We start from the raw sequence: 15,876 nt of genomic DNA, 5'->3' as shown, positions 1-15,876 counted from the left end.
TTTTCAGAATTCTTTTTGAAAAGCTGTCTTTCAGTCTGTCTCATAAAGGGTTGCAACCCTAGAACACTAGAAACTGTGGACAACTGTTACCTAGCAAAGGGGACTTTGAAAGTGAAATTGCATTTAATATCTTTTATTAACAGTATCAATACTAAGTCTTTAGCAAGACTATCCTGCGAAATTTACATTTGGACAAAAATGTCTTTATTAATGTTTTATCATTTCTTGCATACCACTCTTAAAAACAGTGTGTAAGGGGAAACTCCGCTGTCCAAATGGGAACTTGTAAGTCTATAATTGCCTGAGCTATATGTTTTGAAGGCTAAGCTTGTGTGCATGTGAACTTGATACAAAATACTGATTCTGTTGGGGTCATATAGGAAGGTTTAATTCAAGTTGGGAGTACAAAGTTAATAGGTAAGAAGATATTTATGTGTTGAGCGAGCTAACATTGAATTGAAAAAAAGTTTTAAGTATAAAAAAAGAAAACTTAAGGAAAGTGATCAATGACTTGAACTTTTATTCTTAAAAACAGCAAACAGTTTGTGGCTTTGATTTGCTGCGTGCTAATGGACAGTCGTATGTCTGTGATGTGAACGGCTTCAGTTTTGTGAAAAACTCCATGAAATACTATGATGATTGTGCTAAGATACTGGGGTAAGAATTTATTGATTTACTTCGGGAGTTTTGCCTGTTAATTCTGTTGCGTGTAACTATAGATTATATACTACTTACTCCTTAGTCCTCAATGATTATTTAAAATTAATTATTTAATAAAATAAGTAAAATTTCGGATAAGTGCTAAAGAAGAACTAAGAACTGTAAACCTATAAATAAATCATAAATTGATTCCTTATTCCTAAAATCATCTAAAACATCTGAGTGTTCTGCAGGTGCTGAAAGCTAACTAAGTACTGTGAAGGGATTAATTTTTTAAAGGTAGTTGAGATTTTTTTCAAGTAGAGAAGTACCACTGGATAATTATGCATGCTGCTATTTAGTAAATGCCCAAATTGATGTGTTTTGTCCTTGTTCTTGATAAATCTGGCATGTACGTATGTATTTCGTACCCTTACATCCAAGCGGATGTAGTATCAAGATATCTTCTATCATACTGTGTTTCCTCTGCTGTACTGGGAGCAGGAGTAGGTAGAATAGTAGATCAAGCAGAATTGTACTGAACTTTATAACACTGAAATGCAACCCTCAAATAGGACTGATCCCACTTCGGCCAGCAAAATTGCTTTCACAGTGAGATTGCACTGATAAGATAGAGCATGACCTTTCTCATTATCAAATGGTCTGACATCGTATCTAAATTGAGGAAGAGATAAGGTAAAATCGTAGTTAATGATTGTAGTCCTCCTGTTTTAGGCCATTTTTTTGAGTTAAGAGTTAGAATTCTATTTTGAGTTCCCAATTATTTAAGTTGCTGTAGATGTTGAATTCTCTTAAAAAAAAAAAGTTTTCCTACCATTTTTTCCTCGTGTTTGCATGTAGTACAATGTAATACAAAAAAGTAGATTTTATTTTTTTAACCTTTTTATAAACAAAAGCTTGAGTAATGCTAACTTAAGATGCACATTTTTTTCTTGATGCTGGAGCAGGTCCAGAGGAGGGCAACGAGGCTAGTGAAGGGCTTGGAAAATCAGCCCTATGAGGAGAGGCTGAGGGAGCTGGGGTTGTTTAGTCTGGAGAAGAGGTGGCTGAGGGGAGACGTTATTACTCTCTTCCAGTACCTGAAAGGTGCTTACAGTGAGAGCGGGGTAGGTCTCTTCTCACTGGTGACAGATGACAAGATAGGGGGAAATGGCCTCAAGTTGCGCCAAGGTAAGTTTAAGTTGGATGTCAGGAAACACTTCTTTACAGAAAGGGTGGTTAAACATTGGAATAGGCTCCCCAGGGAGGCGGTTGAGTCACCGTCCCTGGATGTGTTTAAGAGCCATTTGGATGTGGTGCTCGGAGATATGGTTTAGCAGAGGGTTGTTAGAGGTAGGGTGCTATGGTTAGGCTGAGGTTGGACTTGATGATCCTTGAGGTCCCTTCCAACCTGAGTAATTCTATGATACTATGATTCTATGATTCAATATATTTTGATATAATACTTGGAAATAGAACATTAGCAAGATATAATAAACTCCTGTATAGTAAACTCCTGGGAAAGCAGAGTTACCATTTTGTAGTTAGGTTATTCACATTTTTTCAGTTTTACCAACAAACTTTTTGAGAAATGAAATTATCGCTAAAGCTACCAGTTACTCTTTGATCACCATGGCTTGCTGATTTTCACGGACTTTCAGGTTGATAATGGAGTCAGATATCCTAATATTTAAATAGACTAGACCAAACTGTTTCCATGGAACAATTTTAGGAACTGGAATTCAAAGACTAAAGTTTCTTAAGTATCCTGTACTGTTAGGTTAGTATTAGCTCTGTTGCAGTTTTAGTAACTTTAAATTATTCTGTAATTACATTTTTATGTGTGTACAATTAGAAGAAAAACTTATTTTTCTCTCTAGGAGAGACATATTATGATCATTACTCTAAAACTACATAGATAAAAGTGCACGTGTATTAATATGTTTGTTATGGAGTGCTAGTGTGTTTTGTAAGATCTTCTCTAAATTTTTTTTTTCTTTTTAATTTTTCTGTAGAAATATCATAATGAGAGAACTTGCTCCCCAGTTTCAGATACCATGGTCAATTCCATTGGAAGCTGAAGACATCCCTATCGTGCCAACCACCTCTGGGACAATGTAAGAGAATAGTAGCAACACCCAAATTATGGAAAATCCTAACATAACTCTTGTGTGCATTGTTTTTTCTCTTCACAAGGTTTACCCATTTTGATGAAAACAAGGAAGGAATCACAATTGCTATGCCAGCAATCAGAATTTCTGATCCTTAGTCAAGCTGAGTATAGAACAGCAGATTTTCAAGTGTAGCATCTTCTGTGCATAGCTTCCTTCACTGCTAATCATTTTTCCAGCACCAGCTTAATATGCACTTCTAATAAACATGCTCTCTCATTTAATGAACTTCAAAATCATTTTAAAATATTACCCAAGTAGTTACTCAAGTCTTAAAATCAATGTGTATATTTTATACTTCACATCACTTTCAGTTAACCTTATATTCTTGCATATCCTTCTTTCACTTTTGTAGTTATGTCAGATAATGACAACTTTGTCCATTGTTTGATTTTGTAGTGGTCTTAATAATAAATAAAAATTTCATTTATAAAATTGTGAAACATTTCAGGATGGAGCTTAGATGTGTTATAGCTGTAATACGTCATGGAGACCGAACACCAAAACAAAAAATGAAAATGGAAGTAAAACATCAAAAGTAAGTGGAACTTGTTTCTTGGGGATGTGCAAGCAATGAATTAAGTAGGAAGTCCATCATATAAGATATTTTTTGTTCTATTTTTTCTGTCTTTTAAATGTAGCTGTTGTTTCCACCTAATTAACAAGGTTGCACCTCTTTCTAAGAGGACTGTCAGATTAAGTTTTCAGACTTCCTTCATTGCATGATATGCTTTGTAAACAGACTTGTTTGATTTTAGTTTTAATGAAAAATATATTTGTTTCCATACATTTCTTTATGAGTAATCAATAGAGAATGATTCTGGTTCACCATTTGACTTTGACTTCTGACTTTGTTTTTATTGTATGTTTCTTGTGTGACTTGCTTTCTTACTGTACCACTTTTTTGTCTCTTAATTTTGTCAAAATTTGATTACTGTGTATTTCTGGTAGATACCATTTTTTTAGCATTCAAAAGTTCCTGGAATTAGGTGCAGCGTCAGTATCTCGTGTATTCACATACACCTGCTTTAAACATACATATGAGTATATATATGTGTGTGTGTGTGTGTGTGTGTGTGTGTGTGTGCATATCCTACTTGAGGATTGTTCTTGAATGCTTAGGTGAATCACTGCTGTATATTCTTTCCTTTTTGTATGTACCACTTAGCAAGTCAGCAAGAGACTGGTTTTTTTTTTGTACTTGGATTTCTCTAAAGTATAGAGGACTTTCTTGAGAAATTAGATTTGAATGAAGGATCACTTGAGCTGTTCAGATTTTAATATGCTTTTCAAATAATGTAAAGCTACTAATTTCAGGCCATTTTAGGTTTAAAAGCTATGTGTTTGACAAATATTTTAGGTTATTAAAAGTATATGTATATTCTTTCTCCTAAAGATTTTTTGATCTCTTTGAAAAATGTGATGGATATAAATCTGGAAAACTAAAACTGAAAAAACCAAAACAGCTGCAGGCAAGTTTGTCTCTATTTTCTTGCTCTAGTATTTTATGACTAATGGAAAATAATCTGTCTTAAATTAGTCCTTTGTTTGCTTTCTTTAGGAAGTGCTTGATATAGCAAGGCAACTCCTTGTGGAACTTGGGCAGAACAACGATTCTGAAATTGAGGAAAGTAAAGCAAAACTTGAACAGCTAAAGACTGTGTTAGAAATGTAAGTGTCTATTTGCGGTCTTCATAGCAACAAAGACATATCTGTTATTTTTACCTGTTTGACCAGTTACTGCTCAGCTGCAATGATTATCAACTATGTAATGTTCAATTGTAATTGAAACAGATAGGTCTTCAAAGAACAAGAAAGGATGTCCTGTTTGACATTGTGAAGGAGACTGAGCCCTCTCTGTGTTTTCTCATTATCTTTTTAATGGAACTTACTGTTTAATCCATCTAGTATCTCAGTGTGCTTTCTTGAAAGAGGTTAGGTTTTAAGTTTGTTTTTTTGTTTTGTTTTGGCTTTTTGCATGCTTGAGTGTAGAGTTTGCCTCTTAGCTATGTGTGGCATAATGAAGTTTCTTGGAGCCTGCTGGAATTTTCATTGTGTTCAGCAAACTGTACAAACTGGGGATTCCAAAAAATAAAGCTTTGCCTGAAGTATTTAATAGAAGGAAATAAAGGCTTCAAGGTTTGTTAATATTCTGGGGTCTCAAGACTTGACACAGTGGAAGATAACTTTAACTTTTAGAGATTGGGGCGAATACAATTAATTATTCTTGAAATTTATGAAGATGACTTAGAATACTTAGTTTTACTTGAAAACTTCTGTGGCTGGTGAGTGGCCATCTACACTGCCAGATCAGATTCTGTGTACTGATGGCTAACGTATTTGCAAACTGCTCATGCTGTCTGCAAATGCATAGGTAGTTTTGTTTTCACTTCTATGCTTAGTGTGCTGAAAATAACTAGTGTATAATAACATTTGGAAATGTTTCATCACTTAAGGTTTGTTAGGTATGTAATTTCATGTGCTTCATGTATAAGGCTTGATTTAAGATTGCAGTGCTAAATGGTGGTCAAATGCTCAAATGAATGACCAACATAGTTTTATTATATTCTGCTTCAAGAGCACAGTAGCTTTGAGTTTGTATAGGAGAACAGTTTTTTTTTCTATTTTCCTTTCTCATCTCACCCTGTTCTTTCTTTAGGTATGGGCATTTTTCAGGCATAAATCGCAAAGTTCAATTAACGTATCTTCCTCATGGCTGCCCAAAGACTTCCAGTGAAGAGGAAGGTGTAGTATTACTTTAGTGTATATTCACTTAAGAACATATGTATTTACATATACTAGTGGTATCATGTCTTGACATTAAGAAGAAGCAGTAAGTTGATTTGAATGAATGTTTATGTTGATGGCAAATACTCAGCAGTCTCTAAACCTACTGAATCATACGCCTAAAATTATGTAGTAAATTTACATTACACACTTTTTTTTTGTAAGGAAAAATGGGGAAGAAGCTTCAGTGATTCACCAAAAATGGTCTATTGGGAGAATGATAAGAAAATCCTGCTTATCACTTACCGCTGTCTATAAAATTTTTCTGAGCTCTTTCTGATCTTTGCTCCATGGTCATTAACTGAAATAAGCCCGGGTATTTAAAATCCTTTTTTTTTTTCCAAATTTTTTGACTCAATATATGTTTTAGTTTCTTACTCAGTATTTTTTTTACTTTTTTCTATGTGATGCGATTATTTCAGGTTTCTCTGTAAAGTGCCATTTTAGTTCTCTGGTTCACTATCTTCTTAATGTTAGAAAGCTAGTAAGGATTCCTAATGTTAAAGAGGCTCTTTACTAGCCTCCATAGTTCCAGTATTTTTGTTTATGTGCAAAAAAAAATTTACAATATATTTCTCTACTGAAGTCCTCTCTCTGTTCAATTAGATAACAGAAGAAATGAACCATCCCTCCTACTGGTTCTAAAATGGGGAGGAGAACTGACCCCTGCAGGCAGGGTTCAAGCAGAAGAGCTTGGAAGGGCATTCAGGTGTATGTATCCAGGTGGACAAGGTAAAAAAAATAAAAATAAAAAATATGCTGAATGGCATAAATCACTTTTGAAGAAATGAAGTGCAAAATGAGAATCTGAGCAAAGTGTTTGTTTGGTAGGAGATTATGCTGGATTTCCTGGCTGTGGTTTACTTAGATTACATAGCACTTACCGACATGATCTCAAAATCTATGCTTCTGATGAGGGAAGAGTTCAGATGACTGCAGCAGCTTTTGCAAAGGTACTGTGTCAATTGTAAAAGGTACTGTGTCAATTATAAAATTCTGAAATTTTTTAGCTTATCACTTCTAAACATTTATGGAGATTTATTTTTTATTATAAACACAGAGGCTGTGTGAGGTTTTGTTTTGTTTTGTTTTTTTTTAAAGAAGGTATTCTGAAAGATTATTCAGTAATATGCAGGAAAGTTTTCACTTTATGTACCATGCTTTGAAGTTCTTTGAGCCATTGCAGTCAGGTTTTCATTACACAGTCGTAGCATGCCATAGTTCCTGCAGTAAACAAGAAACAAAACAGAGAACGTTTTTAGTTTGCTTCTTTCTTATTTCTTTAGGGCTTACTTTCTGAAATGTTCATGAAATTTTGTCAGATTTCTTTGACAAATTGTATGGGTGATGGGTAAGAGCACAGGCTCTTATAACTCTTATAACTGAGTTAATACATTAATTCTCCCTGAGCAAAAATTGTGATTTTCAATTGATTCAGTGAACTGAACCAAAAGATTTGGGGTCCTGAAAGCAATTTTTTCATAGAAACCATCTTTCTCTTATTGACTAATCACCCTATAGAGGTAGTGAGAGCATTTGAAGCTATCAGAAATATGGAATTAATAAACTACTTTGAAAATATTTAAATGAGAAATTGTAGAAACTTAAGATTAATTTGATTTGGGTTTTGTTATTGTTGTTTTTGTATGTGTGTGTTTGTTTTCTACCAGTTGAAATAATTTATGTAGAAGCTAAAAGGATACTTTTTAATTTTTAAGTTCAGAACTTCCTACATCTCCAGTGTTTGCCAGAGTGTTCCTTTACCCCTCTTCATGCTAGGCAAATTCCTCTTTTGCTCCTCTTCCCAACTAGCCTTTTTTATGTATAATACTTCCACTGTTAATAATTTTATTTGCTTCCTTCTTGCAGTGATACAGATGTTGAATTGTTTGAGAGAACTCAGAGCAAGTGCTACATAAAGACTTCTTTATGTGAATGATTTTCATAAATACAGAGTAATAAGAGTGAGTTAGGTGAGAGGGAGCCTCTGTAGGTCATGTAGTTCAGCTTCAGACAGCACAAGGCTAGCCTGAATGAGGTTGCCTTCAACTGTATCCAGTCAAGTTCTGAGCATCTACAGGAATGAAGATTCCACAGCCTCTCCAAGTTTTTAATTCCACCCCTTCATTCTCAGGTAGTTTCTCTATTTCTTCTAGGTAGCCCATCTCTGCCTTTACCTCCCTGTATTCCTTTTGAATCCATGCTGACTTTCTACATGACTTTCCATATCTCAGGTTGGACTGCTTTTGTATGTTGAGCATTTTGTCCTTAGGAAGCTTTTCTGCACACCTTTGGTCTTTGGGACACTCCTCCCCAGGAGTTGCATGAAAAGCTGAAGTATGATCATTTGCAGGGGCTCTGATACAAATATTTGTCTTCTTCTCTAAGAATTGTCACAATAACATGGTTTCTATTGCCAAGGCTGCCACTGACCTTCACTTTCCTGACTTTCTGAGAAACAGCTCCAGGAAAATGTCTCAGCTAGATAGATAATCACTATCCTTTGCCATGGAATTGTCCTGGATGTTCTTCAGAACTCTAGGATTCTTGTCACATGCAATATTGCTCATGCATTAGGTATCCAGAATTAAGTATTAAAAAGGTATGAAATCAGGAGACATTCTTAGCTTAAGAAGGCTTCAATTTCCTCTTTTAGTTGGGTGGTCTGTAGTAGAGGCCTGCCTTGATATTACCATTTATCTATCCTTTCCTAACTGCTTGTAACTGGTTTGAAAGCAAAGGTCCCAGAGGTCAAGTCACTTCTTTATACAGAATCCAGATCTTCCTCCATGCCTTCCTGTAATTGTAGCAAAGCTCCGCTCATGTGAGCTATTCCACCTGTCTATGTGATCTTTGTAAAATTAAACCTTTGCAGTGTTCAGAATTTCTGTTCCCCTTGTTTGTTTCCATGCTGCATGTGCTGGTGCACAGGTATTTCATGTGGACAGCCATCTGTCCTGCTTTCTCCTCAGTCAGCAGACTTGAGGGGAACACCACTCCATTTCCGTACTTACCTCAGTGCCCTTCTGTTGCCAGAAGAGTCACAAAAGTTTCTTTATTTTGGAAGTCTCCATCCACCTTATGTTCAACTATAGAATTTCATTGTCCTTCTATGCCACACAGGGTTTGGGCTCTGTAGGATCTCTGCAAAGGCTTTGTCTGTGTCCTCTGTGTCTCAGTCTCTTTCCATAGCTCCTTCATCTGGTTCTTTGGACCAGGGCATGTCCCTCACAAGTCAGGTTGCTGTTGCACCATGCACTCCGTGTTACCTGAGACCTGCATAGCTATGGCCTCCCAGAAGTGCTCTTGGCAAGATGCCAGTGTCACACTGGAGCTCACACTGGCAATCACGCTGTAAGGGCACGTCACCATCACTGTTGCACCAACTGAAGCAATCCTACACACCAAGGCAGTGCTTTCATAGAATCTTGAACGGAATCACAGAACGTCTTGAGTTGAAAGGGACCTTAAGGATCATCAGGCTCCAACCCTTCTGCCAAAGGCAGGGTTGCCAACTGCTGATCAAGCAGTAGATCAGATTGCCCAGGGCCCCATCCAACCTGGCCTTAAACACCTTCAGGGACGGGGCATCCACATCTTATCTAGGCAACCTGTTCCAGCACCTCACCACACTCTCAATAAAGAACTTCCCCTGACATCTAATCTGAATCTCCCTTCTTTAGTTTAAAAACCGTTCCCCCTTGTCCTAATGACTGAGTCCCTGTATATCTAAGCTTTAGGCAACTAATATAATATTGAGTTTAAATTAGTATTTTGAGTGGGTTTTTTGTTTATTTTTAAGGTACTGTTATTATCGCATATTTGCTTGATTAATTATATTATTTGCTTCAGGGACTACTGGCCTTAGAGGGCGAGCTGACTCCTATTCTTGTCCAGATGGTAAAAAGTGCTAATATGAATGGTCTATTGGACAGTGACAGTGATTCTTTAAGCAGCTGTCAGCATCGTGTTAAAGCAAGGCTCCATGAAATTCTCCAGAGAGACAGAGAATTTACTGCTGATGACTACGATAAGGTTAGAACATAAGTAGTTTTTAGTGAAATGAAATAAGTAGACAAGTAAATACTTATATTAAAATAATGAGCAGTTATTTTATGTATGTCCTTTGAAAAACCATGTATGTCTTTGCAAATAGTTTGATCTAAGAAGGAATCTGTAGCAATTGTGGTATTAGATATTTTGAGCTATTGAAATTTGACTAATCAGAATAGTTACAGACTTTAAAGTAGGAATATAATCGATGGCAGGGACCACGTTAGTAAATCTTTTTCATTGACTTTTTTTTTTTTTTTTTGATTATTCAAGAGATAAAACTGTATTTTTATACTTTTTTCCTAGTCTTCACTTTGACCTTTTCAGTAAGTGTGATACTGTATCCTACAAGGTGCTGGTTTCCTACAAGGCCTTTTTTCTGACTATAAAAGCAATAAGAGGCAGAAAATCAGTAGAATAATTCCTTACCTTTGAAAGGAAATGTCTCATTATCATAATAACCTAATACATAATAAAATAGTTAATGTTGACATGGTATGATCTGCATGATTGTTTCTGGTTTAAATGAAGGTACCTCAAATGTGGTCTCTGTAAATTTTAGCTGATATTTTCTAAAATGTGTTGAGAGCGAATTATTGAAAAATAATTGTACTAGCTGTATGTATGCTCTTTGTGAACTTATTGAAGTATGCAGATTAAAAGAATGACTCAAACCATCGCCAGCAGTAGATTTTCCAGTACATGGAAAAAGTGAGAGGATACAAGGTTTCAAATATTTATTTTATTTTCCCTTTTTTTTGCTCTGTATAGATAGAATGGGATGTAAAAGAAGACTGAAACTATAGTGCGTTCTCTTTTAAGATAGTCGCTAAGAGTGACTAATGCTTGAGGTTATAAAGTGATAATATCTTTTCTGTATTTTTTCTTATTTTCTTTCTTTTTTAACTTACTTGCAATCAGGTAAGTTAACAATTTGCTTTTGCTTTTTTGTTATATTTTGCTTTCTCCATGTCAGAGTATTATTCCTATGGATATAATAGGGAGGTAGGAACTGCTGTGAAGAAGATCTGGAGATACATTTGTGCTTAAAAGGGTTTATTTTTGTCTGTGTTTGTTGGGCTATGTCCTATCCAAACAGAAAGCTAAGCCAGGAGGGATTGGCTTTTTTTCCAGGTGTCTCATTCTTCTTTCTACTTAGGCTAATACAGGTACTGCATAGAACAGTGTGGGTTTTATGGAGATACATAGGCTAACTGTAATTTCTTATGAATCTTAGTTTTTTAATACAATTGTTGAACAAAAGTTACAGAAAGTTGGTAAGTATACAACTTACCAAGTATACAACAAGTACACAGAATCATAAGAATCCTTAGAATTTTCTTATAATTTTCTACATCTTAGAACAAAGTAGAGTTTTAGGAACTCTTGAAGCTGCTCTTGTTTACTGTGTGACACAACTTCTTGACATCTTTGAATCTCTAGTAAAACTTACAACTTTTCAATATATTTTTGATTCTTAGTTTCTCTAAGGGAGTAGGTGATTGCGAAATGGTTTCAAAAATTAACAACCTGCATCAATGTCTTTCATCTGATACTTAGAATATTTAGTACTTTCCATCTTATTTCCAGAGTTTGTTTGTTTGGGTTTTTTAATCTAATCAGTTTGTGTTTATCTCAAATTGCAGCTTACACCATCTGGAAGCATCTCATTGATAAAATCAATGCAGGTTATTAAAAATCCTGTTAAGACATGTGACAAAGTCTACTCCTTGATCCAGAGCTTGACTTCTCAGATTAGGCAAAAAATGGAAGAACCAAAGTCTGCAGGTATTTGAACAGTTTTTTGTAGCTGTATGTAGTTTCTTTTGTTTGCAATTGAGAGAAAACTGCAATATAACCCTTTTGCAGTACAGTGGCTTTTAGCAGAACTTTTCAGCGATGGCATACGGATTTTCACAATCTGATTCAATGTGCATAATTTTACAGTAAAAAGCAGAAGGAACACTTGGTCATATTGCAGGTAAGAACTCTTTGTGGTATTCAGAAGTTCAGGCTAGTTGTCATGTTTTTACAAAAATTCTTTACATAGAAATTTGTAACTCAGCAGTCCACAGATGAAATAGGCAAAGCAGATGGTAAGAAAGCTAAGTTTTACAGGTATGCTTTTACGTTTAAGTATCTTTGAAGATTTGTTACTCCCTGCAGATAACGCACAGAAGTACTGCATAGAATTATGCTCTGTTTTAATGGTATTGAACCAGTGAAAAAGGAAAGCTGAAGCTGGGAGCAACCACATTGCATTTTCTGTATAAGCTAAATATCTGAATATTTGTTATCTGGTATTCTTTGCAGTGCATTGCATACAAACAACTACTCTTCTGAGGTTGAACCATGAAAGTATCACTTGTAGACAGTATCACTCGTTTTTGTCCATTTGATCCAGTCTTCTGTCCTTCAAATGAGAATAGTCTATCCTTTCTGCCAGTCTTTTACTGTTGACACTTGGAAGAGAGCAAAAAATTGGATTTGCATTCTGCTCTGAAACAGATGTTGTCTTCTTCCTCTTCCTCCCTCTTAGAATTTTCTAATAGTGGGGTTTTATTTTAATCTTTATATTTATTATTTTAATTATCATATGTTCTGTAGGACATTTATTCTTTGTGTTGTAGCTTTGTTTAAAGAGCTAGTGGTACAGTACCACAGGGAAGCGTCTACTGTCTTGATGCAACTAGATGATTTCAACAGTAAAATTAACAATATGCACATCTGTTCTCTCAGAAATAGTACAGTTATTTACTTTTACCCCTTTAAATATACTTTACAATTGTTTTCAACTATTATTATCATGTAATTAACCTTTTTTCTGTTATTTGGATACTCCTGATTACTTACTGTTTATCCAGATATTCAGCTGTACCACAGTGAAACACTAGAACTGATGCTGCGCAGGTGGGCCAAGCTGGAAAAAGACTTTAAAACAAAGAATGGAAGATATGATATTAGCAAAATTCCTGATATTTACGACTGTATAAAATACGATGTGCAGCACAATGGCTCCTTAAAATTAGAAAACACAATGGAATTATACAGACTTTCAAAAGCTTTAGCTGACATTGTGATTCCTCAGGTAAACATTTTCAGTTATGAAATAGAATACTTTATCATCTTTTAACAGACCATACGTAAGATGTAAGACTTTTCTATTAAAAGCCCCTATAACGTCACCACTTATTTTCTGATCACAATAAGATTATTTTGTGTAAGAAAAATTTTGATTCATAATTCATTGAATTGTGATCAGAGTGAACATGTCTGCCTCCTCTTCTACAGTGTATTAAAGTGATGCGGTTCATCTCAAACATTCTTCATGGATGTAAGCGGAGCCCATGTGGACAACTACATACTCTTAAATCACATTTAACTTAATTCCTGTTGCTTTTCACAATTTTGTTTTCAGGCTTTATGCAACTGACACTGAATCCTAATCTGTCTAATTTTAATTTACTTAAACAAGTTACATTTAGAAAGACCTTTCTGGTACTTTAAAACGCTGTCACTCCCTGATAAAAACGTACACTTTAAGTTTCACAGAATTCAAGGACAGATGTACTAGTTAAACTTCTCTGTAGTCCAGTCTGTTAAATTCAGATCAGTGCTAAATGCTGTAGACTACAGGAAATGAAATTGTATTGTAATGTAGGACAGAACATGCAAAAGCTGTCCAGAAGTGTCCTTGAAATTATATACCGCTGTAATAGAGAGGTATTACTCATTTTCTGCAGCAAGTGAGGGAACTTCTTTTCGTGCTCAAACTGCCTGGCAGCAGGAAGGATGAAAAGAGCAATAATTCTAAGTGTATTATGTGGATCTGCTAAGCTAAATTTTGCATAGAGTATAAGGGAAAAGTAACTAAAAATAAAAGGAAGGAAGAAAATAAAAGAAAGCTTGTAAACATGCACAATCCATATGGAAAAGCACTTACACTGCTTTCTGGTGAAACCAAGAGATCCATGAAAATGATGTAACCACTTTCATAGCATATGTAACACAGACTGAGAAGCTTCTGAAATATGTTGCTTTTTACTGTTGTAAAAACCGTAACAGATACAGTGTGTTCCAGTTGTGTTTAACTGCAATTTTATTGCTATTTGAGGTGAATAGGAGATCCTCTGTTGGGTATTTTAACTCAGACTAAAGTACACATCAAATGAGTAATGTGCCTGTCTTCACTGACTGGGAAAAAAAATAGGTAATTGAAATTTGTATGTCTAAATCTGTATAGGAGAAAGAATAATCTTTTTTTTTAATCGTACCAGGCAGGAAATCCACTTCTGTTGATGAAGAAGTGTTTCTCTGCTTCTCAAATAGGAAAAAGGAAAGCCTCTTCTAACTTAAAAGTGGATTAAACAGAATTGTTTAACTGTTTGCAGTAGAACAGTAGTAGGTAGCTAACTGAATAACTGCATACTGGTTAGGGGCTGACCTGCTAGCAAGGAGATCTGCAGAGAAGCGTCTGGGTGTGCTGCTGGACAACTGGCTGGTGCCCTTGTGGCCAAGAAGGCTAATGGTATGCCAGGGTGCATAAAAAGAGTGTGGCCAACAGCTTGAGGGAGGTGATCCTTACCCTCTGATCTGCCTTAGTGAAGCCATATCAGGAGTACTGCGTCCAGTTCTGGTCTTTTCAGTCCAAGAAAGAAGGGAACTTCTTTAAAAAAAAAAAAAAAAAAAAAAGTCCAGACGGGTGCTACAAAGATGATTAAGGCTCTGGAGCATCTCCCTTCTGAGAGGAGGCTGAGAGGTCTGGGGCTATTCAACCTAGAGAAGTCTGAGAGGGAATCTCTTTACTGTTTACAAATATCTAAAGTGCAGATGTTGAGTAGATGGAGCTAGGCTCTTTTCAGTGGTGCCCAACAACAAGACAAGGTATAATGGACAAAGGCTGGACACAAACTGATATTCCGTCTGAAAATGAAGAATAACCTCTTTATTGTGAGGGTGACAGAGCACTGGAACAGGCTGCCTGTAGAGTTTGTGGAGTCTTCCTCTGGAGATAATCAAAACTCACTGGCACTTTACTGTGCAAGGGAATCTGCTTTTAGCAGGGAATTAGACAAGATGATCTCCTGAGGTCCCATCCAACCCCGTAATTCAATGATTCTTTGATTTTATTATACAAGCCTTGTCTTAGAAAGTATGTTAATTTTGAACTGGATTTTAAGACTTTTTTTTTTCCTAATATAGGAATATGGTATTTCTAAGGCTGAGAAACTAGAGATTGCCAAAGGTTATTGCACTCCTCTAGTTAGAAAAATCCGTTCTGACCTTCAGAGAACTCAAGATGATGATACTGTAAATAAGCTTCACCCTCTGTAAGTCTTCCAATATTTCTATATGATTATGTTAATTCTTATAAGACTTACTGGAGATACTCCGTAGCTTCTATGCTTGAAATATCTTACTAGTTCAGAGTAATTTAAAGGTATGATTCATTTATTAGTTGATGGCTAATTCTAAAATAGTCACATATCATTATGGTCTAATAAGTTTTTTTTTTTTCTTTTAAGTTACTCCAGGGGTGTTATGTCCCCTGAACGCCATGTTCGTACACGACTGTATTTCACCAGCGAAAGTCATGTTCATTCCCTCTTATCCACCCTTCGTTATGGTGCCTTATGTGATGTAAGTTGAACACTTTTTCTGTGAAAACTGTGATATTTTAAGAAAAAAACAAAATAACTAACTTCTTCTAAAACTGTATTAAGTGAAAGCTTAATTTTTCCAAGTGTTTTTGAACGTTATTACGCTTTTTGATACACTGGATTTCTTAGTAAATATGCAGGGCCATATTTCAGATTCCTAATGGGATAATTTGTTGGAAAAGAGCATGCTCTTTTAAAGTAGTGCTGGGTTGCATTGGTATGTTCAGTTATACAGCTGATATCGTGGTCTCAAAAGGCTTTGCAAAGGGCAGATAACCCATTTCTTTGTCTTCTATTGTCACCTTTCCAACTCTTTTTTCCTTCAAATTGCAGTTCAGATGTCTCTGAATTTTTTGGATTGGCTTGTTTCTGCGATTGTCATATTGTCAAGACCTTTCTGCCTGGCACTGTTGCATACTATTTTAAAGCTATGCTTTATTTTACATCTGATTGGCTTGGAAACCAAAGACTTTAAAAAAATTAATAAATAAAAAATAAAATTAAAAAAGACCAACTTTCAGGTTCACCAGTTACCCAGATAAGCTCATGGAGAGGACAAATGTAGC

At 35.5% G+C, this 15,876-nt stretch overlaps 1 protein-coding gene across 12 annotated transcripts in view; it reads left to right on the top strand.

Moving 5' to 3' along the window:
* Nucleotides 1–15,876, top strand: part of PPIP5K2 (diphosphoinositol pentakisphosphate kinase 2) — a 53,005-nt gene that overhangs the window by 19,604 nt on the left and 17,525 nt on the right. For all 12 annotated transcript variants that reach the window (XM_031594509.2, XM_031594518.2, XM_031594517.2 and 9 more), the window contains exons 9-21: nt 536–657; nt 2,655–2,756; nt 3,262–3,348; nt 4,207–4,282; nt 4,372–4,481; nt 5,470–5,555; nt 6,204–6,329; nt 6,429–6,550; nt 9,450–9,632; nt 11,297–11,438; nt 12,515–12,738; nt 14,853–14,980; nt 15,176–15,290. In XM_031594509.2, coding sequence (XP_031450369.2) covers nt 536–657; nt 2,655–2,756; nt 3,262–3,348; nt 4,207–4,282; nt 4,372–4,481; nt 5,470–5,555; nt 6,204–6,329; nt 6,429–6,550; nt 9,450–9,632; nt 11,297–11,438; nt 12,515–12,738; nt 14,853–14,980; nt 15,176–15,290 — 1,623 coding nt within the window. The remainder of the gene's footprint in view (nt 1–535; nt 658–2,654; nt 2,757–3,261; nt 3,349–4,206; nt 4,283–4,371; nt 4,482–5,469; nt 5,556–6,203; nt 6,330–6,428; nt 6,551–9,449; nt 9,633–11,296; nt 11,439–12,514; nt 12,739–14,852; nt 14,981–15,175; nt 15,291–15,876) is intronic.

The sequence above is a fragment of the Phasianus colchicus genome, chromosome Z, assembly GCF_987193195.1.
Source record: "Phasianus colchicus chromosome Z, bPhaCol1.hap1.1, whole genome shotgun sequence".
NCBI classification, from domain to species: Eukaryota; Metazoa; Chordata; class Aves; order Galliformes; family Phasianidae; genus Phasianus; species Phasianus colchicus.
Note: the sequence above shows the minus strand (reverse complement) of the source record. Positions and strands in the feature narration are given on the sequence as shown.